General features: G+C 40.3%; 1 protein-coding gene across 1 annotated transcript in view; it reads right to left on the bottom strand.

The window, feature by feature from the left end:
• Positions 1-396: 396 nt before the first annotated feature.
• Positions 397-27,971, bottom strand: part of dipk1aa (divergent protein kinase domain 1Aa) — a 32,598-nt gene continuing 5,023 nt past the window's right edge. The window contains exons 2-6 of the mRNA XM_079649991.1: positions 6,003-6,137; positions 5,624-5,731; positions 5,360-5,536; positions 5,147-5,278; positions 397-3,159 (exon numbers count right to left, since the gene is read on the bottom strand). Coding sequence (XP_079506117.1) covers positions 2,476-3,159; positions 5,147-5,278; positions 5,360-5,536; positions 5,624-5,731; positions 6,003-6,137 — 1,236 coding nt within the window. The 3' untranslated portion in view covers positions 397-2,475. The remainder of the gene's footprint in view (positions 3,160-5,146; positions 5,279-5,359; positions 5,537-5,623; positions 5,732-6,002; positions 6,138-27,971) is intronic.

The following is a 27,971-nucleotide window of genomic DNA, read 5'->3' as shown; positions in this document are numbered from 1 at the left end:
CTAATGGGCACATGGCAATAAAGCCTTGAATCATGTCTATCAATTAAAGCCAGTCGATACATGTAGTTGAGTATACAACAATTATTGCCCACAAAAAAGTGTGTGAAGTGAATTCTCACAAAAGTGGAAGGTAGTAAGTATATTCGAAAGAGGACTTGTTCTAATTGTCATATTTGTATGTAGAGTCTCTACCGTGACATGTCTCCATGCTTTAATGTTCATAAAGCTCTTTATTTTTCTCATACTGCAGCACCTCTTTTCACCCTCTGTCTGAAACCAGAGCCCAGTCTGCTCTGATTGGTTATCATTTACATGCACTAAAACCTACTGTATAATACGGAAGAAGGAAAACCCCTCAAAAGTAGGATAGGCCTATTGAAGTAAAAAACGGTCACAGAAGTGGTATGTAGTTTAATTGTGCAAATCATGCTGGTCTTTTCAATAATTCAACTTTTTTTTTACATTTTCAAAATTCAAACAGCAGCGTTGACCACAAGCTCGACATGCTACAGGTCATGTCTGTATTTAGAGTGGTTACACAAGCCAGGATGTTGAGTCGGTCTCAGCAGCTTCACAACTTCCAGAAGGGATCATGACAAATCCTCTTTGTCCAGCATTCAGATGTGACCACACGTTGATAAAGATCTCCACCATCACAGGTGTTAAACATTCGTGAATGATTTCAGGATGATCTCTGGCATCGAGTCAAAATCCCCAAAAATGTGATACAGCACAATACTAAAAATGCTCTTTGTAGTGAGAAATACAAGTAGATAACATTCACAAATGAAATACATTAATATTGTCACTAGTGTTACAGGTGAGAAATGTACAGCAGTGAAGTGCACTGACATACAGAATGTTGTCGGTGGAATACTGACAGACATATCCTTCAAGTTTTCCACTTTGAATGTAATAAACGGCCTTATGCAGATGAGTGACAATTAGGAAAAGCTTCAATGCTTCTTGGCATAGACTGTCTTCTACTCTGTACCCTGTATAAAGACATGTCCTTTGTTTCATTTTGCTACAAATCTTTTCATTTTTTCCTTAAATGTTCACTTATCTGTAGGCTACGTGTTAAAGGTGAAGTCTTGTGATATTCTATATTTTAATTATTGTAAAGACAACCCCTGAAAACCAGCAGTTAACCATTCTGTACAATCTTTTTAGCCAAGTCTAAAGTGGAAGTCTTAAGTAGTTCAGCAGGGTGACCTTCATTTTCGTTCCTTCATTTGAATGAACTTGGGTTTCATTTTGGTCGATGCCACACACTGTCCTGCTGCTTTCAATACTCACTAATGCACCAAATTTGAATTAATCCGCAGCTTAGTCTGTACGAGAAAAACAAAATCACTTTCTTTTAACAAGGGAAAGTACAATTTCGCAAGCTGTTTATAAAGATTAATACTCCAAGTCGTACTCTAAGACAGCGTAGTACTAACAAATAAACCTTTGTTTGGTCTTTTAACAGAATTTTCTGTAAAACGAAAATATGGAATACCACCAGCCTTATCTTAACCTTAGGTACACTCCCTGATTATGCTATAGTGCTCAAAAGCAACTTTAAAAGGAGACATATCATGCTCATTTTCAGGCTCTTACTTGTTTTATGGGTTGTAATCGATCATCTTTTCATGCTTCAATGTTCAACAAACACATTATTTTTCTCATTCTGTCACCCTAAATAACTCCGTGTCTTTCCAAAACAGTCCGTTTGAGCGCCTGTCTCTTTAAGACCTCGTCTTGAAAAAGCCAAGTCTGCTTAATTGGCTTGCGAAAATAATATGGCGTAACTTTGCAAAGGTACTTGTAAAGCTGGAGAGGGAGTATATTCTAATGAGGCTACATGTGACATACGAAGGGAAGCCAAACCTGAATGACTTGTTGAGTCTAACTGGGTTATCTTATTTCTCAGTTTGTGCGGAGGTAGGCTTTCCTGATAAGTAAGTGCAGAAGCAATAGGAAAGTGAGATGTTCATGATATGTCCCATTCAACATAACAAAGTCAAGGAGCCTATCTTATAATAGTGTCATTACACTTCCAACTGGGGCTTTGTACAACACCCTGATTTTAAATCCTTCTCAGGCCATACATACCTGCATGATTTAGTGGCAAAAACAGCAATTTGTCCTCCCAGCGCGAGACGTTTCATTTTTCCAGCAGTGCCCCCAAAGACATTCCACTGTGGTGAACAATACAATACAATATAGTGTGGCTGCATGATCTGCTTTAAGTATGACTTATGGTAACATGCAAACATTCAGTCGAGTTTAGTATTTCAAAGTTCTTAGCCTTGTTTTCCAGGCCTGAACTTCTGACGCTCGGAGAGAGGAGGTAGATTCTCCATCAGTCTGACCGTTCAAGAGTGTATAGAGTAAATAAAAACTACTTCATTAAATGTGCTATTCCTAAATCACAGCATCTTTCATACTCTGTGTGAGGAACCAACTTCAGGTGACTTCCCGTCCTTGTCACGAGTCCTTGGTGTGCGAGATCTGTCTCCACAGCAGAGCCTTCAAGTTGTTGAGAATAAGGGAGTGCTCCATGTTCATTTGTCCAGCATTACTACCTTTGAGAGCCATGCAGGAGTACAACTGCCTCTCCAGCTCCTCCCTCATCCCTGAGGGCGCCCCCCGCAGGAGGTAGTCCTTCAGTGTGCTGCACGCCTTCGCCAGGTTGGGCTGAACTGGCTCCTCCTTGCATCGTTTCTCCGACAAATCACACAAGGTCTTGCAGTCCACCCCGTACACACAGTCAGCGTCCGTCTCACACTTCAGCGCCCGCATGGTGCGCTTGAACTCGTCCTCAGACACCACCGCCCGGGCGTCAGTCAGACGGAGCTCGTGTCGGTCGGTATAACCAAAGTGCGCCGCAGCGAGGTCACAGATCAGAAAGCTGCCATAGGTGCCGTGGAAGAGGTCCTCCACCAGCTCCAGGAGGCCCATGGAGATCTTGGCTTTGCGAGGCCATGAGGGGGTGAACCACTGGTCCATGGAGCGCTGCATGCTGCTGGGGACCCAGGACACCAGGGGCCATGGGAGAGACAAACCGTACAGGGGCCCGTAGTGGACGCGCTCCGTCATGTACAGATCCCCGCAGAAGCCCAGGAGGCGAGGAGTGTGACCGCGGTCCTGCAGCAGGAGGCCCAGCAGCACCTGTAAACAAGGCAGGAATGGGTCTCACTGAAGAGCTAGAATCCTTGTTTGTTTGCAGATCAGGGTTAGTACAGATCGAGGCAAGTAAGACTAAATACTTTTTTATTTAAATGAAATGTAAGATCAAGTTCACGATAACTCATTATCTTGGATTCCACTACCTTGATTCTCATCGTGCCAACTTCAAAAACACTTCCTACACTAAATACAGGTTTAAGCCATGCCTTTGAATTCATTTGAATTTGCACTTTCCCATTTGCACATTCAGTCGTGTGGTGATGTTTGAGGTGAGGTAATGACCATAAATGGTAAAGGTTACGAGAGTTCGTTGGGAAGCAAGTTTGCGAGTGTTTTTGATAGGTAATTTTGGAGAAACCAGCTTGAGTGTGCTAGAATTTGAAAATACACAGCCGGAAAAAATCTGCCACTTCATTACAGAGCCCCTCCTCCAACACACACGAACATGACCAATGAGGGCACGAGATAAGTTTGCGCACAGATGGAAGGCTGACAGGCAGGTAGGCCATCCAGTTACTTTAGCCAGGCCCTTCCTGTTCACAGTCTATACATCAGACTTCAGACACTGCTCACAGTCCTGCCATCTGCAGAAATTCTCAGATGACTCTGCCATTGTGGGCTGTATCATCAGAGATCAGGAAGCTGAATACAGTAGTGTGGTGGAAAGTTTTGTGGAGTGGTGCGGTCAGAACCACCTGCAGCTCAACGTCACAAAAACTAAGGAGCTAGTGGTTAACTTCAGGAAGCGGAGTACCGCCCCAAGCCCAATTACCATCGTGGGCATGGATGTGGACAATGTGGACAGCTACAAGTTCCTGGGCGTCCACATAGACAATAAACTGGACTGGAGTAAAAACACTGACGCCCTATATAAGAAAGGCCAGAGTCACATGTATTTCCTCAGGAGACTCAGGTCCTTTAACGTCTGCAGCACTATGTTGCAGATGTTTTATGACTCGGTAGTCTCCAGTGTGATCTTCTTTGCTGTAGTGTGTTGGGGCAGCGGGGTGAAGACAGCTGATGCCAACAGACTCAACAAGCTTATCAGGAGAGCAGGCTCTGTCCTGGGAGTGGATCAGGAGTCGTTGGCAGTGGTGTCGGAGGAGAGAATGCTGAGGAAACTTCTCAGCATTCTGGACAACGGGTGTCACCCCCTGCATGCCACACTGGTTTCCTACCGGAGCACTTTCCGCCACAGACTGAGATCACCCATAACCACCACACAGCGCCACAGGAGGTCTTTCCTCCCAGTGGCAATCAAACTCTTTAACTCTTCACCCCTAAGTAAAGGGCACTGAGAACTCCCACACCAACACTATGTACAATATACTGTAAGTTCCATCACTGCAATACACTCGCTGCTATATATATATAACTATGTGCAATATTATATTATATTATTTTTATTAGTATTATTAATAATGCTATGATAACGTGCAATTACGTAACTGCCACTACGTTTTAATTTTTGCACTATAACTACTAAATACTGCTAATAATAATTGCATTGATTGTGTGACTTTCTATGTTTCTACGTTTCATGTTGTCTGTGGATGTTTAATTACTCTTTTTGCTGCTGTGTTTATTGTGTTTATTGTATTTTGTTACTCTGGCACAACAATTTCCTTCGGGATAAATAAAGTCTTATCTCTTATCTCATCTTAAAATGATTGGTCGTGCTTTTTACAGTACTACGGCTTCCAAAGATGACATTTTTTTAATGGATTTTTTGTCAAAGCACTTAAGATATTCATTGCTATCGGGATGTTTAGAGCATTCCATGGAATATAACAAAAAGTGTATCTCGAGCCGGTTTCTCAAACTTACCTACCCCACCTTTAATTTCAATATTTTTCAAAGGTCCACCAAAACTTTGACACTTTTCCATGCTGAGAAATCGTATACAAAAACACCATATTTTGTGCCACAGACAGTACTAGTTGCTAATTTCAGAGGCTTCTTATTCTACCTCATCCATCTGCAGGAGGGCCCACGTAGAGCGGGCTTCTGGTAGTGACACCCGTCCATCTTTGTTGCCGTCGGCGACAGTGAGGATCTGGCTGACGAGGCTGGCAAGGTTAGCCTGCTCTCCGAGCTTGGACTGGTGGAAAGAGAGGGGCGGAAACTTAGGGGGGTCGTCCCTTCACACTACAATGTTTGGTTCTATACGAAAGACCTTTACCTTGAGGTGATTGAAGACCATCTCTCTGAACTTCTCCACTGAGGTGCCTCTGGTGGGCTTGTCGAACACGGGAGTTTCTCTCCGGGGCTCCGGCTCCTCGCCCAGCTCTAAGTGCACAACCTCCCCCAGCTTACAGCGGATGATCCCATCATGGTCCCCCCAGCTTCCTGTGTACACCTGGAGAACATTTAGCCACATATTAAAACAAGCTGTAACATCTCGAGAAGTAGAGTTACAACTTAGTTTCATAATTGAGTTTCCTACCTGGTTATCAGCCAGCGTTGACAGACACCTGCTCAGGTAGAGAGTGTCTTTGTCACACAGGCTGCTGCATGCAGACCCATCGATTATCCCCTTCCTGTATTTATCACACTTGGAGAAAAAGAGAAAATGTTATCATCGTGCATGTCTGATAATCAGAGAGCAGGATTATTTAATTTCTCCATCTTATCAAAAGACAAGACAAGGAGTATTCACAAAATGTTTTAGTTGCCACACACAGAAGCCAGATAAATGCATGGGGCTGGCCTTTAAACATCCTCAACCTCGCACTAGGTGTTCCTTGCAGTGGTAATTGCAAAATAAAAGCCCATTACAAAATAATCGATATAACAGGGTGGAAACAAACAAAGCCATTACTCACGATGGCGTTCTTGCACTCGTGTCCTCTGCACAGCTCTGTGTACGCTGAGAACTGCACATAGAGCACCCAGCTGCCCACCAGCACCGCCAGCCAGGTCAGGAACAGATACTTCACCCGCACGAAGGAGATTCGAGCCTGCGGAGGGGGGGCACAAACAGAAACTAGAATTAAATAAAGAGCCTGATTTACAGTCAAGATGAGATTAGTCCAACAATGTACAGTGGGGCAAAAAAGTATTTAGTCAGCCACCAATTGTGCAAGTTCTCCCACTTAAAAAGATGAGAGAGGCCTGTAATGTTCATCCTAGGTATACCTCAACTATGAGAGACAAAATGAGAAAAAAAAAAAAATCCAGAAAATCACATTGTCTGATTTTTAAAGAATTTATTTGCAAATTATGGTGGAAAATAAGTATTTGGTCAATAACAAAAGTTCATCTCAATACTTTGTTATATACCCTTTGTTGGCATTGACAGAGGTCAAACGTTTTCTGTAAGTCTTCACAAGGTTTTCACACACTGTTGCTTGTATTTCGGCCCAATCCTCCATGCAGATCTCCTCTAGAGCAGTGATGTTTTGGGGCTGTCGCTGGGCAACACAGACTTTCAACTCCCTCCAAAGATTTTCTATGGGGTTGAGATCTGGAGACTGGCTAGGCCACTCCAGGACCTTGAAATGCTTCTTACGAAGCCACTCCTTCGTTGCCCGGGCGGTGTGTTTGGGATCATTGTCATGCTGAAAGACCCAGCCACATTTCATCTTCAATGCCCTTGCTGATGGAAGGAGGTTGTCACTCAAAATCTACATGGCCCCATTCATTCTTTCCTTTACACGGATCAGTCGTCCTGGTCCCTTTGTAGAAAAACAGCCCCGAAGCATGATGTTTCCACCCCCATGTTTCACAGTAGGTATGGTGTTCTTTGGATGCAACTCAGCATTCTTTCTCCTCCAAACACGTCTAGTTGAGTTTATACCAAAAAGTTCTATTTTGGTTTCATCTGACCATATAACATTGTCCCGATCCCCTTCTGGATCATCTAAATGCTCTCTAGCAAACTTCAGACGGGCCTGGACATGTACTGGCTTAAGCAGGGGGACACGTCTGGCACTGCAGGATTTGAGTCCCTGGCGGCGTAGTGTGTTACTGATGGTAGCCTTTGTTACTTTGGTCCCAGCTCTCTGTAGGTCATTTACTAGGTCCCCCCGTGTGGTTCTGGGATTTTTGCTCACCGTTCTTGTGATCATTTTGACCCCACGGGGTGAGATCTTGCGTGGAGCCCCAGATCGAGGGAGATTATCAGTGGTCTTGTATGTCTTCCATTTTCTAATAATTGCTCCCACAGTTGATTTCTTCACACCAAGCTGCTTACCTATTGCATATTCAGTCTTCCCAGCCTGGTGCAGGTCTACAATTTTGTTTCTGGTGTCCTTTGACAGCTCTTTGGTCTTGGCCATAGTGGAGTTTGGAGTGTGACTGTTTGAGGTTGTGGACAGGTGTCTTTTATACTGATAACGAGTTCAAACAGGTGCCATTAATACAGTTAACAAGTGGAGGACAGAGGAGGCTCTTAAAGAAGAAGTTACAGGTCTGTGAGAGCCAGAAATCTTGTTTCTTTGTAGGTGACCAAATACTTATTTTCCACCATAATTTGCAAATAAATTCTTTAAAAATCAGACAATGTGATGTTCTGGATTTTTTTTTCTCATTTTGTCTCTCATAGTTGAGGTATACCTAGGATAAAAATTACAGGCCTCTCTCATCTTTTTAAGTGGGAGAACTTGCACAATTGGTGGCTGACTAAAACGTTTTTTGCCCCACTGTATATAATAATGTTCAGCCTGCTATGCAATCCTGAACATATCTAGTCATTTTTCAATGTGCATTGATCTATGTATCTAGACGTAGATGCACTGCATTTATTATCATAAGGGAGGGGTGTGGTGCAGTGGGTTGTGCGTTGGTGTTCGGATCAGGGCGTCACAGGTTCAAAACCCCACTGCAGTCAGCATGTCTTGTGTCCCTGAGCAAGACACTTCACCCCAAATTGCTCCTGTGGGGATTGCCCACAGTATTGACTATGTAAGTCGCTTTGGATAAAAGCGTCTAACAAGTAACATGTAATGTAATGTAATGTTGGAGAAACGTAATGCCGAAAGGGATATCGCTTCAAACTGTGGCCTGGAATAAGGGGAAAAAAATAGGACACTATTTATTTTTGTATTTCTAGAGTTCATTTGAATTGTTGCGGGTAAAGTCAAACTTTCATTAAATCCACTTTGATTACGTCTCAAAAATGTGACTTTGATCTTCACATGAAAAATGTGTTGTTGCAAATGCAAAACATTTATTCTCCTCCGATTCATTTTTTCTCAGGTCTTTATTAAGCCCGTTCGTTTTTCCTGGGGTCTACACACAAATACTCAAGCACACATAACACCATTTCAACACAACAAACATAAGGAACACAAAAACACATCACATGTCATTAACAGTTAATGACATCTTTAACATCATTAAGCACATTAGGCTTTTTGGATGTGTTGTATAGGTTTTTGTGCATGTAAATTGTCCTCATAGGCAAAAATCCCTTTAGGATTTCTCACCCACACCCTCCCCCCCTGCCTGAAACGCCTCCATTGGACCCCTTTGTTTTCTTCAGTAACATAGTGCCATCACTATGAATGTAACACGCTCCAACCAGGCTCCAACACAGCCAGCTAACCAATCAGAGCAGACTGGGCTCTGGTTTCAGACAGAGGGTGAAAAGAGGTGCTGCAGCACAGGCAGTATGAGAAAAATAAAAGAGCTTTTTGAACTTTAAAGTATGGAGACATGTCACAGTAGAGACACTACTGATATGAACCTGAAAATGAGCATTAAAGGGCCCCTTTTTAGGAAAAAAACAACTAAATGTATCCCCTTTTGCCTGGGCCTTAAACTCTGTAAATAATAGGTTACCACGGTGACATCATGGGGTTATCCCAGCGCCATATAGATAGAAGAGTTACGACATCTCCGTTCACTCCAATGGACCAGTTTTTTACAGCAATGCCGCTAACTTCCGGGGAACTATGGAGAGGATCTGCGGCTAGCAATCTATGGTTGCAGCATAACAGACCGTTCGTGATGGACTTTTAAAAGGTAAGAAGACATTTAAAGATTTATATTGCGGATATTATCAGAACATCTGAATCAAATTAACATGTTTATTAAAGGATGTTAGTGGATTATCCCTTAAATCAGTATATTTTACGTTTACAGATAAGGCTAGGATACCGGATAAAGTTAGCAACACACGTTAACCACGAACAGCCTATTAATCCATTATATTAATCCGTTCTCCTAATGTTATTTCCTCCAACGTTGTGGAATTAGAGAAAAGGGGCTTCTTAACGTGCTTTTATCCGGGGTGGAGGGAGTTAAATATCAGTTAAATATAACATTGGGGCGTGTGATTGTAGTGGGTGGAGGTGGTGAAATGAGGATATCCATCTTGGAGTTCAAGCTAGTATAATATAGTTAACGTTACACAATAATAAGGAAGAGAGCTATTTGTGTGATACATCGCTATTGATATGGATTCAGAGTGCATATTTGAGACTTCCAAACAGTAAACAAAAACTTAACTTACGGGTGAGTGTTTTTAGCAGAGCCATATGATGTCCTTGTGATTCTTTTGATTCTTACCTGTCTGTATTATGTTGCAGCTCAGCTGATTTTGGATTGATGGCAAAGGGAGAGGGACTTAAGTGAGAGTGAAAACACAAGGTACGTTTAAAATAGGTCAGCAATTTCCCATCCTATAGGTTGATAGATGTATCTAACCCTTTCTCCTGTCTCCCTCTTTCAGCACAAGAACCCCAGAGGGATTCAATGGAGCCTGAAGACCTGCAATGAGACCCTCACCCTGAGCCTGAGTCTCGACTCCCAGAGTTTTGCAAGCCTCTCCCTGTTCCTTATTTTGATTAAACAGAAATTAAGCTTCCCAATGGTGTGGTCTTCGTTTTGTGAAAAATATGATTATCTCACATATGTTGTTGCTGTTGTTGTCTTTTGTGATAGTTAAATCGCTCCTGCTGACTTGAGCCAGCCATTCTTTCCTCCTCTCTGTGTCAGTGGGGAAACCTTACATTCATACTCCTTTCTCTGAGCTCTTGGAGCATCCTCAGGCAGCACAGAAAACCATGGGGGAGACGATATGCCAGGACAACACAGAGGAAAAGGCACAGACAAACTGCATGACATGCTATTCAATGTTTTTTGAATTCCATTTATTTACTGTCAGTTGACAATCATTGATAGGCACCTGTCGGTCTCCTGTCCTTTCTGAAAGTCATAAAGATGACATTACTCATTTAGATTACTTAGGTCCTCAATTACCAGGGGATTACTGAAACCACCATGAATTAAAGAAATGGTAGAAATGAATCTAATCTGAATTTTGAAACCTTCCTTCCCATCCCCTCCCTCTAAATATATCAAACATTAGGATGTGATGCTCCTGACTACCATTCAAGTTTAAGAAGATAATATTTGTTTTAAACAATTCAAAGCAATAAACAACAGCAACAGGCTCTTCAACCAAGGCAACATTAGCCTAACATGTATATGTTAACAGGTAAGATAGCTGTTCACACTATGTATATTTTCTGCTATTTTATTTCTATTTGAGATGTTTACATTTTCGATTGTTTGATTCTAGTCTTTTAGCTGTCTTGTGTACATGTACAATGCCTTGTCTTTTGCTGCTGCAAAGCAAACATTTCCCAAATTGGTATCAACAAAGTACTTCTTATTTTATCTTAATCCTCAAATATTAGCAAATTTAACTTTTTCAAATATTGATGTAACTACATACATATCGATATGTTGTATAAATATTGCAAATCAAAACCTTTATTCACTACTTATTACCAAAAATCGTAGTTCTATCTCCGGTAATCATGCATTCAAATGTCCCACCACGAACTTCCGGGGAACTATTGAGTCTCCCTGAACCACGTGACGATCAAGCATTTAGGTCCTCCGCTGTCGTAACTTTTCTCTCTATATGGCGCTGGGTTATCCCATAACGAGTCACTGGCTGGCTGATAGGTGGTCATATGTAACAATAGCTCATTGAGCTGGAACATTCTTTGGAGGTGCTAATTCAGTTGCTACAGTGTCACATGCCTTTCTAGTTATGCCTCTTAATGGAATTAATGTAATTACTGACCGTGTCTCAGGATGCACACATGATCACATGTCCCACAGTATGTCTGCAGACAGAGATGCTTCTAATTCAGTGCGGTATGAGATTTATTTTCCACAGTTATAAAGCACAGGCATGCAGTGAAAAAAACATAGACTTATTTACACTTTGGAAAAAGTGACAACAGAAATCTGAAGATTTACAGAACACAATTAAAAAACAGAGACATACACAGATAAGAGCTGCATTCAATGTGTCTTTACTGGAATGTTATAATTGAATACCAAAAGTATTGTTTTTAAGTACTACTTTTTAGTACGTTTTCCGTTGTTTGACAAATCCCGATGATCATTTTATCAGAAATGTTCTACTGCAACGTAAGCAAGTAAAAATAAATAGAAGAAGGAACATTGTTGGAAGGAGCAGTGAAGAAGAATGTGGGTCAGATTTGCTATGTCAGCCACAGTCTTAGACTTTTACTTAAAAGTGAACTGCAGAGAGCTTTTCTCCGAGGACTGTAACTGCACTTGGGAGGATAAAGTAATTTGATTCTCGCTCTGATCACACGGCAGGAACAGCTTATGTTCTGTATATTTTGGCAGCCTGCTGTTCCACTCACTTCAGACCAAGCACAGTTTCCAAATCCCAACAAAATGTGGCCCAGTGACGCAGGGAACAAGTACAAGCCTTTATTTTTGTAATCTTGGATGTGCTGTGATTACTGCGCTTGGTAATCAGCTCTGATGTGGACAGATCTGGTTTTCTGATATATGTGCGACTTCAAATCCAAATCCAAATATTAAAGTGACAGACATATTCAGACATTCTATGTACCGTCATCGATTATTTTACCATTGTGAAGTTCTTGTTGGTTTGAAACTTTATGAAAAAACATATCATAGAATTTGTCCAGAACAAATTTGGAACACATACCCAGGTTTAGGGAGCAACGGATTACATATAATGAGATTACGCAAACATGATACAAAAAAAAGGTAACTGTATTCCCCTACAGTTACATAAAAAAAGACGTAAACATATACTGTCATTATCTAAGGAGTCTACATCTAATTTCTCTCATTATTTACATGTAGTTAGTCATTTTAATTGAACACATTTTTTAAACTAACCCTCAAAACTCTGCACATCACCACATTGAGCTGCAGGGAGAACACAGGAGAACTAGAATCTTCCAATTCCCATTGGTGCTTTTCATCAAACTGTTCTTCTGTTATAGCTTTAACAACAGCTTTGTGTTAGAGCCAAGCTGCCGGAGTTTTAACACCGTCTGTCCTGAAGAGATGAACAAACAGACAGTGGGCCTCCAGGGAGGGACCAGGATTATCAGGGCAGTAAAGAATAACTACACACATCATATCTGACTCCACTGGTATGCATGGAGGTGCCACATGCATGAAACGAACACACACATTCAACATGGTCGGGTAAAAGTCACATGTACATGTTGTCTGTGTGTCTCAGCATGGTTGTGCAAACCCATGATAAAGCACCCGAGTTAAAGAAGTGAAACTTGAGCAACACTTTAGTAATTTACACAGCGTCCTCTTCCATGTTACGTGATACATAGAGTTTGTCTTAACTCATGGCGCTTTTCCACTGCAGCACGTAGCGGCCCGGCACGTTTTTTTTTGCTTTTCCACTACGGGTAGTTCCGGCTCAGGGCTACTTTTTCACCTTTTTTCTGGACCTCCAAAATCGAGGTTCTTACCGGGCCAACAACCGGGCTGAATATGCTAAACTATCGACGTAAACACTCGACTGCTGAATGATCAGAGAGAATCGCTGGCAAGGAGGCTTCTACAGAAAAGGTGGAATCTGGGTGATACAAATCTGCTGAAATATATTCCTTCTAAAACACATCTAAAACTTGCTAAATAGCAATAACTAACTCTTAACTTGATGAATCCACAACAAGTAGAGCTTAAAGTAGTTTTATTATTTTTATACATTATACAAAGCTTATTTACATAGGAATGTCACTGGTGTTACCAGGAAGAAAAGTAACACTAGTGACGGTAACACCAGTGACAATTTGGAGAAAACACTACAATTTTAACAAAATGGCTGCAATGTGTCAGACCAAATATGGCTTCAGTCAATATCAAAATCGTTTAACTCTTCAATACAATACATTTTCTCATTGAAATGTTCACCCCTAGGGCTATGAAATGAGTAAAACTAATGACAGACTTGAAAGACGCACGTACAATTTGAAGATAAAATTACACCTTTGTCCACTGCATGCCTCAAATGATCTCTTGTTACAGGAGGCACTTCAGAGACAGTACATTACTTCAAAATAAAAGCGTTTTGTGTAGCAGTAACACCAATGACGTAATTTTGGGTGACTGACATTTATTGGATATTATTAATAATAATTTGGGTTTTTTGTTACCATTTCAGTGTTATATTTAATGCTAATAATGTTAAATATGAATGAGATTTATTTATTGAAAAAAAATATTTTACATGAAAACTATAGGCTCCTCTTCCATGTATGATCAAAGTGACAAGGCAGTTCCTTGAACTTGGCATTTTAAATAAATTGCAATTTATGTATAAAACAATGTTTTACATTTTTTAATTTAGTACCATTGCAAAGACAATCTCTATTTATTCAACATATATAATGAATGTGAGTATTAGGTCAACGTCATGTATTTTGGTGTCTGCAAAAGTAAGTGACAGTACTTCCACCTTTTCTGTAGAATGACCCGGCTACAACTACAAAAAAAAAACATATTTTACCGTGATTTAATTGTAATACACGTCTCAAAATGATGCTGAAGTAACAACATACTGATACCGGTCTGCAGACAAGACGACAGTTGAAAAACATTTTAAAATGCGTGTTTTCTGAATGGAGATCGGATCGATCAGGCTAAGCTAACGTTGTATATGCTCCGTCCACACTCCCAACAACGGCCTACAGACATAAATAAACCAGCGACTGTATTCGCCATGACACAGACAGTCTGTGGTTTGTACTTGTTTAACTTTTGTCTAGTTTCTGAACAGATATGAGGAGCTGTGAGCTCTGAGTGCTAACAGCTAACGGCTGATGTTGGTTTTGTGTTTCGCATTGAAGATGACGTCACGGCAGTTTCACCCAGCGTCGCTCCGCCCGCCGAACAGCCGATTGTCCCGTCTAGCGCCTACACTGCGTTACTATATTAGTAACTACACCAGTTACTAAACTGTAATGGAAACACAGCTTAAAGTGAGCCTGCCCTACTAAGGCCAAACTAAGCTGTGGTAGCCGTGCTAGGTCCTGCAGTGGAAAAGCGCCATAAGATAACATTAGATAAACTGAATTGATTCCTGATTGAAAGGTCAAAATAGCAGTTTAATACCAAGTGTAATGTAAAGTGTATAGAAATGGCCCAGAAGTTTAACTGAATAGGTCAAGTACGTAGGCTATTATAAGGAATAGAAATGTTACAATTTAAGAAAAGTGGAATACTTGAACAACAAAACCTCTTCCCCTAAAGTAAATGAGCAGTAGGCAGCAGAGTAGATAATAACACTGATGATAGAGGGAGCTTGTTAGTGCAGGCAGGAAAAATGTTACCATCGAGTTAAATGGGCAAAGTCCACATAGCACAAAGCCTGTGGTGCAAACTGTCGCGCTGTCAACAGGTAGGTCAAGTTACCCAGGATAAACAAGACCTTGTGACCCCCCCTGAAGCTTTGGCAACCCCCAAAGTAGGTCCTGACCCCCAGGGCCAGTCCTAAACATTTTGGTGCCCAAGGCGAGATTATGATTTGGTGTCCCCCCCCCCCCCCAAGCAATACACAATAGAATATATAAAGAATAAATGAAAAATCTCTACAGAAGACCAATACACTACAAAAACTGAAATGTATTGACATGTTGGTTATATACATAAAGAAGGTTTCAAATGTATTCATTATTTTTTTAAACATTTTAAAGTAAAATGCTTCAATCTGGTGCAATCAATTACTAGAGACTAGATCTAGGGGGTACAACTCTAAACACCCATATGAAAAAGATCGGTTTACATTTTAATAACCAAATAAGTATGTGAACATAACCAATAACCTACCATAGCCAATAACAAATAAATGTAACGTATTTTATTGTTTGTTGATCATTTATATCTTATTTTACCTAGTTAACATTTATTTATTCATGCATATTTTTTAATCTCTCCAGTTTTAAACAATATGTGTGGTTACTGTCCTATAGTATACATTGGAATGATTTCAAATCTGTTTTTATTTATCCTAATCATCAGTGGCGGCACCAGAGTATTTTTGTTGGGTAATCTATGGTAGGGCTAACCCATACAGTGGTGGAGCTCAAGTCAGTATTTGCAATGTAATTACATACACGCTATATCGCCCCCCTTGACAGTGAAACGCCACGCGTGAGGTTTAGATTATTTCCCTGTCTCAATCAAAATGGAACTGTATGAAATAAAACGGCACATTTGTCTTGTAGTAAATAAAAAGGGATCACTGTGAACTAGGGCTGTGCATCTTCACTGGTCTCACGATTAGATTACGATTATCCTGTCAACGATTCGATTCAATTCGATATTCCGATGCATCACGATGCATCACGATTCATACCAATGCGTTGCATCCTCCATTTTCTATATTACTGCACATGGCTTATTTTTCATCAATGCATACATGCAGTAAATACATATGAACTCTCTTTTTATTATTTAGAAAGTGCTTCAGAAATTAACAACATAAATGTCTTGACATTCATTTATAAACCAAAAATAAATCAATTGTATAGGTCTAGCCTCCCTATATCTGTGTGTGAAGTTGTTCCATCCTCAAAAACAAAAAAATAATGCTTCTGCAGTCTAGCTGCAGCTTCTAGCAACAGTCTTCTGTTAAAAAAAGGACACTGAAGGTCCTGAATGTGGCATCACACTCAGGACTTCAGTCTGAACACAGCAGACAACAGGAGTATTTACAATAGCATATACAAACAAAAATACTGCATATGGGTGCACACTTACATTCTCTGTCTTACTGTTACATAAATCCCATGAATGTATGAGATTAAGTTAGCTTCATTATATCTCAGTGATTAAGTGAATAATAAAGTTTCTATCAGGTTACTATCAGCCTGTAACTCATTATTTTCAGGGAGGGGGCGGGGTTTGGAGGAACGTAGGGTTATGGCTAGAAAGGATCCGTCTAGTGTAAATATGACGTCACGTTCTCGTTGTAACTCTCGTTGTAATCGGAGCGGCTCGGAAACACATCTACAGCAGTAACATGATGCAACATACACATTAATGCAGCAGCAATATTAATAGAGAAACATCAGACTTAATAGTAAAACACTGCAAGGGAACATTTTATTGCACCAGGAGCTATCTTGGGACTTTTACTGCGACAACGTTGACTTGCCTGTGAATAAAACATAAACCATAGTGTTGGTGATCTAGTGTTGTCATTCTTCTTTGAACACCAACAAGACCGCTAACACCCTATTTCAACAATCACACTCCCTGTCATTGACATAATTAATAGATACTTTAGCTTCTCAACATCATTTGCTGTGGCCAACTGATGTTAACGATCGTAACTGAAAGGCTGCCTGCCAAACGTAAACATTCAGCCACATGACATTCAGCCAAACTCTCGCGAGAGTTTTACACAAGACGGATCCTTTCTAGCCATAACCGGAACGGAGAGGAGACAGTGATCGCGGAAGCTTTTTTCCTCCTGCCTTCACAAACTTTACACACGTATATATCGTCTGAAAATCGCTAGAGGACATCCATACTCTGCAAACCAAGACTTAATTAAATCCACCAAAAACCTGACATGATTGTAACGCGATTATATTTAAAAAAACATAAATCCCTGTGTCTCTGAGCCGCAGTGACACGGTGTGATTCAGAGCGGGTCCTTCTGCTTTTGGTTCTGGACTGGTGTTCTTGTGTTGGTGGATAAAGCAGACTGCTCCGTGTTTGGTGTTGCTGTGCCGCTGTCACGTCTGTTCCCTGATCTCTGCGTCACCGACCGATTTGATATTAAAGTGACAGAAAAAAAAACGTTATAGTAAAGCCGTGGCCGGAAAATCAGGAAGCAACGTTACTACGCTATAATCGATTATCTTCAGTCACTGCATTGATACCGAATCGTCCACGTCCGCATCGCAATGCATCGTAGAAACGATTATTTTCAACACCCCTACTGTGAACGTGATGTATAGTACACGTAGTACGTTGAAGATCCAATGGAGATACTGAATGGCGGTTCCGATTGATCTCATCAGTAATGCATGACGCAGATCCAACGTTTCGTTGCTCTGATTGGCTGTAGGTCTGACTCTATTCAAGTTGCATTCGGAGGCATAGAGAACCGCAGTGACGCGTCATAAAACCCGGAAGTAAACTTCTTCCGGCTCCTTCGTCAAAAACCAATGCAATTTCTCCATAGGATTTTGGAAAATAGCTCGAAATAAGGTCTGTGGTTGACACACATTTAAGAGAGGGATCACGTTTTGTTCAGCCGGATAATCTCCACATGTCAACCCTACTTTTATAATTTTTTAATCATAAATCTAGTCGCCAGAAGCAAAATGCTAACGTTATGCTATAGACGGACTACAAGCCAGTACAGCAGCAGGGTCGCACGACTTCAACGTCACGCCAACTTAAGATCGTTTCAACTGACTTGCACTGAAACTGCACTTTGAAGAATTAAATATATTAACATTTTAAACTGTATACTGTATATAACGATATTTAAAGATTTCTGGATGTATAACACATGTAGAATTTTTGACAATAACGCTGACTTTGACTTTCGCGCGCTTGCATATTTTAACAAAGCTTTTCATTTTAGCCACACTGAATTTAACTAGAAGTCAATGCTGTGTCAATTACCAGTTTGATATCGTTTTACAAAGATGACAAGAAGAGTTTAGATAGGAGAGAACCACTACAAGTCAGGACACGTAAAACAGTGCAGCCTAGATGAAGGTGTGCTTACCAGTGTTGTCAGGGCTAGCATGAGGGACAAGGTTTATAGTGTCGGTGAGTAGTGATAGCAAGAGTACCGTTAACCTAGAGTTAATTTATTTACATTAATTCCCATCAACAAATCCATTTTTTGTGTCACATGAAATCTTTATTAGGCAAGGCAAGTTTATTTATATAGCACTTTTCAACACAAGGCAATTCAAAGTGCTTTACAAAAAATGAAAGACATGAAGAAAATGGCATTTAAAATCAGTCATTAAAAAGAAAAGCTAATAAAATAAACATTAAAAGAAAAAATACATGGATAAAAGTTACAGTGCGGTCTAAGATATGAATAGTTTAATTAAAAGCAGCGACAAAAAGAAAAGTCTTCAGCCTGGATTTAAAAGTAGTCAGAGTTGCAGCGGACCTGCAGGTTTCTGGGAGTTTGTTCCAGATATTTGGAGCATAATAACTAAACGCTGCTTTACCATGTTTAGTTCTGACTCTGGGGACAGAAAGCTGACCAGTCCCTGAAGACCTGAGAGATTTGGATGGTTCATAATTTAGCAGGAGGTCAGAAATGTATTTTGGGCCAAAACCATTCAGTGCTTTATAAACAGCAGCAGTATTTTGAAATCTATTCTTTGACACACAGGAAGCCAGTGTAAAGACTTCAGAACTGGAGCGATGTGATCCACTTTCTTAGTGTTAGTGAGGACTCGAGCAGCGGCGTTCTGAATCAGCTGAAGCTTTCTAATAGATTTTTTAGTGAGACCTGTGAAGACACCATTGCAGTAGTCCAGTCTACTGAAGATAAAAGCATGGACAAGTTTTTCCAAATCCTGCTGTGACATTAGTCTTTTAATCCTAGATATGTTCTTTAGGTGATAGTAAGCTGATTTAGTAACTGTTTTAATGTGACTGTTGAAACTCAGGTCAGAGTCCATGACTACACCTAGATTTCTGGCTTTATCTGTTGTTTTGAACATTGCAGACTGAAGCTCAGCACTAACTTTTAAACGTCCTCCCTTGGCTCCAAAAACCATTACCTCAGTTTTATCTTTGTTTAATTGGAGAAAGTTCTGACACATCCAGTCATTGATTTGTTCAATGCACTTACTCAGTGTTTGAATTGGAGCATAGTCTCCTGGTGAAATGGTTATGTAAATGTGTGTGTCATCTGCATAGCTATGGTAACTTATTTCATTGTTCTTCATTATCTGAGCCAGTGGTAGCATGTAGACGTTAAAGAGAAGAGGCCCCAAGATTACAAATATTACACACCAGAAAACTCAGAAATATCCATGAAATAAACATACAGTAGGCTATAAACAATTAAAGGGATAATTGGGAAGGCATTATAAATGTAAATATATTTTAAATAATAAAACAATCCCACCACCACAGGTATCTACAGTTGAAGAGGGAATTCTCTCCACAAAATGTGAATGCCCATGTGGAGAATGGAAATGCAGTCATGCGGCTGCATGAGCCATCTTTGCCATCCACAATTTCAGCTGCACTGACACCCCCTCAGTGGAAGAAGCCAAAGGCAGCTAAACGTATGCATTCAGTGGAGGAGCTATTTCCTCCAACCAATAACTCATTCAACCCGCTGACAAGAGAGCCCACCTCCGAAGAGCGTGACTGGCTGAGGGACAGACTCGGGGGCAGGTTCTCAGGAATTTCTTTGCTTCTCTCCCCCGAGCCAGAAGAGGAACACTGCAGCTTGGAAACACTTACTGTTCCTGAAATTATCAAATCTGTTGGGCATCAGGGACCTGAGGCAATTGTAGCAAGCATGGCATTGTCTGAAGAGCAACAGAGGGCAATTCAGGTGGCTACCACTGGTCAGCGAACCAACCCAAACTGGCATTTGTTCAGGAAAGGAAGGTTGACTGCCAGCAACTTTGGAGCTGTCCTGAGGTCAAAGTGTGTGACTGCTTCCCTTATTGCCAGGGTGCTAGGGCAACAACAGGCCCTTGATGGTGTTTTGTCTGTACAGTGGGGGACTATGAATGAATGTGAGGGCGTCAGGGCATTCACCACTGCAACCCAGATGCAGGTCCATGAGTCAGATTTGTGGCTCTCCCTATCAGGATTGTTGGGGGCATCTCCAGATGGTCTGGTAGGGTCTTCCGCTGTGCTGGAGGTAAAGTGTCCCAACGGAGCCAGGGAAATGACAATTAGTGAAGCATTGCAAATCAAGGGCTTTTGTGTCAGTAAGGAAGGAGAAACATTCAGCCTGCGTGAGGAACATCCTTACTGGCAGCAAGTGCAAGGTCAGCTTCACCTCACTGCAAGAAAGAAGAAGAAATTGTGAATCGTTTTTAATTTACATTTACTCGCCTTTGCAATGTTGTGGTTGTTAGAGGGTTAGGTTTCCTGTCAGCTCGTCTGTTGGGAAGATATAAAATATTAGTTTCATGGAATTCACCCCGTCACATATACTGTAAGAGCATTAAGACATACAGTACATAGGCTAAAACAAAACATCTAAAGATATAACCTTGCACTTTGATAAGTCTCGTGAACATTTTCACTATTTTGACATTTTTATAGATCAAAATTGAACTAAAGAAAGAAATGGTAGATTAATCCATATTGAAAATAGGTGTCAGCTGCTACACTAATTATAATAGTTATATTTCTTAATTAATTAAGATAAGATATTACTGTATTGATGCCAATTTGGGAAATGTTTGTGTTGCAGCAGCATAACAAGAAAAACAAAATATAAGTTATTATATATACAAAAGTATGTGAGGGATGGAATATTAAATTGAATATAAATGTAAAATGTACATGTGATTTTAAGTCCAAGAGAAGCTATGGAGCAGAGAGTTCTCTGCCAGCCAGAGGTGATTTGTTATTAGTTCAATATGTCAAATTGATTTCCCTGACTACAATCTTTAGTTACATGGTGAAATGTTATGCTGCTTGTACTAATTAGACTTATCATATAAGCCACACAGCGAGGTTTTAATAGGATTTATTCATTATCTTTACTTATGTTGCGGTCTTTTCAGCAGCGCCATCTCTAAAACGGCGATACAGTCACTACCCATCATTTACATTTTACCGTGACATGGACAAAAATGTAACGTCAGCTTACCTCATGGCACGAATCCAGACTCTCCTTTGGAAAACATTGGCCGGGAAACGATAGAACAAGCACGTTTCATGCGAAGACCTGTGGCTGCAACCCAGAGCAAAGCAACAAACCATTGCGTAGCCAGTGCTTGAATTGGAATAAAAAAGGTGCCAGTACTCTAAATCAGCAACAAGTATTTGGCACAAAGTCATAGTATATCCTATAATGCTGGTGGGTTTGTCTCTTTACTGTATATTTTGGAAAAGCTCACTGTACTTAAACAAAATGACTCGGGGTGCATCTGAGATTAGAGGGGGTGCAGTGGTAGAGTGCTATTTTTATAAGTGGGGAGTGGACCTGACACCCTCTAGTCTAGGGGGGTCCGGGGGCATGCTCCTCCGGGAACATTTTTTTTTAAATATTGAAGTTAGATGCATCAATCTGGTGCACTTTGAGAGCAAAATGAAGAGATATATGGATACCTCTCAACATCCATAAGGAAACAACTGTAAACAGATTTACTTTTTCTTTATGGATATAAAAGAAAGTAAAGCTTGACTCATACTGGCTGGTTAAATGACTCCTCGTCCCTGAGGCCACTACCAGTTTTTTGTGCCATTTTGTTGGATTTATTTGTCAATAGCGTTGCTGCACAAAGTGATAGCCCTCTAGTTTAAATCTACTACCCAAAAAGAAACATATGAAGATGGGTTACTATTTAAAAAAAATTGCAAATCTATTTGGGAACAGTGGGGCCGGGCCTCAAATCCTATAGGGGGGTCCGGGGGCATGCTCCCCCGGTAAGATCTTTTTTTTAAATGTTGGACTTAAATGCATCAATCTGGTGCATTTTGAGGGGGAAATAAAGAGACTACACCCATATGAAACAAAAATGTATACATTTAAATAATCATAAAATCATAAGTACATGGCCATAACCAATAACATACAATATCCAATATGAAAAAACATTGAAACTTGTTTATTTATTTGTTTTTGGTTCATTTATAGTTGTGAGTGTGTCTGGGCTCCTGAATCGGCCTCTCCTGTCTCCCTCCTCTCCCCCCTGCTCCTCTTTGAGGCAACAGCAAAGACTAGTTTTAGCTCTCAACAAGTTTATCTTACCTTTTTTCACCTAGTTAACATTTTGTTTGTATTATTCATGCATATTTTACTAATCACTACCCCCTCAAATGGAAATATGTGTTTACATAAATGGTGACCGAACCGTTTGAGACCCACTGAGATAACTTAAACTAAGTTAACTATCTAAAGACTCAGAGAGTAATTTACCTCACCAGAACTGTAGTTATCAGCCTCTCAGTCTGACAGCAAAGGACTCTCCCTCCACCTTGTTGTTGAAACAGCTCCTTATATCCGTTAGTGCAGCTAGCTAGCACCAGATGCTAACAACAATACACGTAACCGGTGCGTGCGCTTTCTCGCTCGCTCGCGCCACACATACACCAACACACACCCTCCCGAGCTTGAATGACACACAGAGACCAATCGAGGGCATTAGTATGATCTGTATGAAAGTGGCAATGTCGGCAGGCCACGTCATGTAGACAGCCAGTCACCCTCTGTGAGGCAGAGTCAGACCCACATTTGCGCTGCGTTGCGTTTACAATATATACGTATATTGCCGGCGGCTGAGTACCGGCATTTTACTGAGTACCGGCACCTTGCCGGTACTCAGTAAGAAGTGCCGGTACCACATGGGTAAAAATCAGAAGTGCCGGTACTGTGTACCGGTGGGTACCGGCCCAATTCAAGCACTGTGCGTAGCTAACTAGTAGCGCTAGCTTTAGCTAACGTTAGCTAACGAAACAAACTGCCGAGTAAAATTGGAAAACACTGGTAATTAATTATTCTATCATTTGTAAAACTACGGTGTTAAAAACGACAATTTCAAAAATACAGATTCTAATGGTCAGATATAGATATACAGATACTAAAGATAGGCATGTACTTGCTTACAAGCAGAACACAGGGGAAAACAAACTTAGCGGGAGTGTTTACGTGTTCGGCGTAATGACGTACAACGGCCTCGACAATTTCTGTAGTCCTATTCAGCCACTCGGTAACAACCATCGTTTTTCAGACACGTAAACTCTTCAAAAATCACCAGTGGGGTCACTGCTGATGTATTTAATGCCGTAGAACAAAACGTGATTTATCTCTTAAATTTGTGTCAACCACAGACCTTATTTCGAGCTATTTTCCAAAACCCTATGGAAAAAATGCATTACTTTTTGACGAAGGAACCGGAAGTGCTAAAAATGCTAACTTACTTCCGGGTTTTTGGACGTGTCACTGCGGTTCTCTATTTTGATCTGACCGCGGCCGCGCTGATATTATAACGCCAGAGAATTTCCACACCTTTCGTGTATAAAACTCCCCCACTACTTAGACTATTCCTTGCACCCCTCTTCTAGCATAAGCCAAAATGGTCTAATATTGCATCAGTAACGTGCACTTGTTGTAACATTTATATATATATATATATATATATATATATATATATATATATATATATATATATATATATATATATATATTAGGGATGCACCGAATATTCGGCCGCCGAAAATTATCGGCCGAAAATGGTTAAAAAGGCTCTTTCGGCTTTCGGCCGAAAGGGTTTTAGCACCGAAAAAATATCACCGAATGTCAGGGAACAGGGTTACGTTGGTAAGCTAACGTGTTGTTGTGATGACGTAATCAAAAGGCGGCGACAAGCACGGCGCGGGACCATGCTCGCGGCTGGCTCACAGCCAACATGTCTGGCGCTTGGAGATATTTAAAAATATCAGAGAAAGAGGCGCGGATTGCGATTTGTAAAACGTGTTCAGCTGACATTTCTCGAGGGGGTGTAACTGCAAAGACTTTCACCACTTCGGGATTACTCCACCACTTGAAATCAAAACACCCGGATAAATATGCGGACTATGATCAAATCACAAGCACTGACAGCGAGAGACTGTTCAGCGCTGCCTCTCATGTGCTTGATGAGAAGAGGAACAGACTTATGGCTGATAAAGCAAAGAAGCTACTGTTCATTAAAAATAACCTCCCACTTTTCCTTAATAAGTAGACAAGGCTGGCTTATCATAAGCTTATCTAGTTCTACATGTCTACTCTATACCCACTTTCCTGAACAATTTTCATTGTGAGTTATAATTCACCATCTCAGGTTATCATTAGGGGGAAATGACAGCAGCACAGTGTTCAATATATTGTACTTTCGGTATCTAAATGATACAATGTTGTTTACATTGCTCATGAGGACAGACCACCTTATTTGCAGATTCTTGAAATTGTAATTTAATTTGTAATTGATTGTGGATTTTGTATCCAGTTTTCACTTTATGTATCTTTATACAATGTTTACTACTTTGCTTATGAAATTGAATTGTAATTTCATTTGTAAATAGTTACATTCATGTGGATTTATCCAGTTTGCACATTTGTATGCATGCACTTATAGGTGCATTTGTTGTTGTTGAAGGCCTGGCTGTTAGTCTTTATTTACACTATTTTGTTGTAGGCCTACTGGCCTAGATGTTTATGCAGTTTTAAAGCATCTTGGCTTTGTTCTGAATGCACTTTGTTGTAGTTATCCTACAGAGAAAAGAAAATGCACTTGACTTGGAATTAATGTACTGTATGCATTCAAAAGTGCTGAATAAATGTTTTATGGACCCATAATAGTGATTATTATTTAAGTTAAGTTTTGCCATAATCATGTCTTTTTCCATAATCAGGTAGCTGAACAACATTGGTAAAAAATGTATACATTATATATATATATATATATATATATATATATATATATATATATATATATATATATATTTCTATTAATCATTTTCGGCCTTTCGGCTTTCGGTTTTCGGCCAACTGTTTCCTATTTTCGGTATCGGTTTCGGCCAAGAATTTCCCATTCGGTGCACCCCTAATATACAGGACTGTCTCAGAAAATTAGAATATTGTGATAAAGTTCTTTATTTTCTGTAATGCAATTAAAAAAACAAACATGTCATACATTCTGGATTCATTACAAATCAACTGAAATATTGCAAGCCTTTTATTATTTTAATATTGCTGATTATGGCATACAGCTTAAGAAAACTCAAAAATCCTATCTCAAAAAATTAGAATAGTTCCTCAGACCAAGTAAAAAAAAAAGATTTATAACAGCAAAACACAATCAAACATTTGAAAATGTCCATTAATGCACTCAGTACTTGGTTGGGAATCCTTTTGCACGGATTACTGCATCAATGCGGCGTGGCATGGAGGCAATCAGCCTGTGGCATTGCTGAGGTGTTATGGATGCCCAGGATGCTTCAATAGCGGCCTTTAGCTCATTAGCATTGTTGGGTCTGGTGTCTTTCAGCTTCTTCTTCACAATACCCCACATATTCTCTATGGGGTTCAGGTCAGGGGGATTTGCAGGCCAATCGAGGACAGTAATGCCATGGTCAGTACACCAGTTACTGGTGGTTTTGGCACTGTGGGCAGGTGCCAGATCATGCTGGAAAATGAATTCCTCATCTCCATAGAGCTTTTCAGCAGACGGAAGCATGTAGTGCTCTAAAATCTCTTGGTACACAGCTGCATTTACTCTGGGCTTGATGAAACACAGTGGACCAACACCAGCAGCTGACATGGCTCCCCAAACCATCGCTGACTGTGGGAACTTCACACTGGATTTCAAGCAACTTGGATTTTGCTCCTCTCCAGCCTTTCTCCAGACTCTGGCGCCTTGACTTCCAAATGAAATACAAAACTTGCTTTCGTCTGAAAAGAGGACTTTGGACCACTGTGCAACTGTCCAGTGCTTCTTTTCCTTAGCCCAAGTCAGACGCCTCTTCCGTTGTCTTGAGTTCAGAAGTGGCTTGACCATGGGAATACGGCTATTGTAGCCCATTTCCCGGACACGTCTGTGAACAGTGACTTTTGATACCTGGACTCCAGCTTCAGTCCACTGTCTTTGAAGCTCCCCCAAATTCTGGAAGCGACTCTTCTTCACAATGCTGTTAAGGCTGCGGTCATCTCTCTTGGTTGTGCAGCGTTTCCTGCCACATTTCCCCCTTCCAACATACTTTTTGTGGATGTGCTTTGAAACTGCACTCTGTGAACAGCTTGCTCTTTGAGAAATTTCTTTTTGTGTCTTACCCTCCTGATGGAGGGTGTCAATGACGGTCCTCTGGACAGCAGTCAGATCAGCAGTCTTCCCCATACTTGTGATTTAGTTTACTGAACCAAGCTGAGTGTTTTTCAAGGCTCAGGAAACCCTTGCAGGTGTTTCGAGTTACTAGTATACTTTTTCATGATATTCTAATATTTAGAGATAGGATATTTGAGTTTTCTTAAGCTGTATGCCATAATCAGCAATATTAAAATAATAAAAGGCTTGCAATATTTCAGTTGATTTGTAATGAATCCAGAATGTATGACATTTTTGTTTTTTTAATTGCATTACAGAAAATAAAGAACTTTATCACAATATTCTAATTTTCTGAGACAGTCCTGTATATATATATATATATATATATATATATATATATATATATATATATATAAACACACAGTCTATGGTTGTAACAGCAGGATCAGTTTGTGTGTTGTGGACATGACCCTTATACTGTATCTTCGCAAGCCATGATCAACATTTTGCTTATTATTTAACCTGTTAAGCACTGAGCCTGTTTTTCAGGTCTCCGGCTCGAAAATGACATTTCCAGAACAAATGACCATAACTACACTTCTAAAAAGGGGGAAATTAATTAAAAAAAGTCTCAAAGTAACGATTAACCTGTGAGTTGGACGTAGAAAAGTCAGAATCAATATAGATGTTTTTTATTTTAAAGAAAATTCAGATTGAACATAGTAAAAAACTGTAAATTAGTGTCTGTCCAAAAATATGTTTTACTTACAGTGAAAACTACCCTTGGATGATGGTAAGGTAGACTATAAGCTTTAGGAATCCAGTACAACATATAATAAGTACCCCGTATCAAGATTGATGCAAAACAAGTGACATTTGACCTTTTTAGAGAGGTTTAGCAAAAAAACTCCACCTCTGAGGTGATTTGGGTGGAAATGGTAGTTTTTACCGTTTCTCTAGAACCCATTGGTCGATTTTGGTGATTGACATCTCTTTTTGACCGTTAGAGCCAATAGAATAGAAGGGGAATTTCCACATACACACACACCTTATCATTGAGAAATGAGAGCTATGCGCATGCAGTTTTGCATGAGAGCGAACCTATCTCTCGCTCTGACATCTGGAAACGGAAAAGCAGGTTTATTGCTTATGGATTATCAGAAATCCTTTCAAAGGGACACAGACACATTGGATTAACCTATGGATTAACTTCAGCAGCGTTTTTATCGTTTTAATGCCATTGAAGACCACTTTTGACCAGACAACAACAAAGGTGAGCCATTTTACCATTTTTAGCTACCTAGCCCCACATGTTTTGATGTCTGTTCTTTTTAATATCTTCGCGAGTTCTTATCATGGAGTGATTGTGTATGTACCGATTGATTCTGTGTCATCTCACGATGCAAATCGATGGGTTGGACGTGCAGCTACGATAAGTAATAAGGTTGTTATGAGTGAGTTTCTGTGCAGTAATGCGTTAGCATTTTTCCACTCATCGCTAATTCATAGGCTCAGCGCTAGCTT

The sequence above is a fragment of the Notothenia rossii genome (assembly GCF_949606895.1).
Source record: "Notothenia rossii genome assembly, chromosome: 9".
NCBI lineage: Eukaryota > Metazoa > Chordata > Actinopteri > Perciformes > Nototheniidae > Notothenia > Notothenia rossii.
The sequence above is the reverse complement of the archived record's forward strand: the minus strand, read 5'-3'. Positions and strand labels throughout refer to the sequence as shown.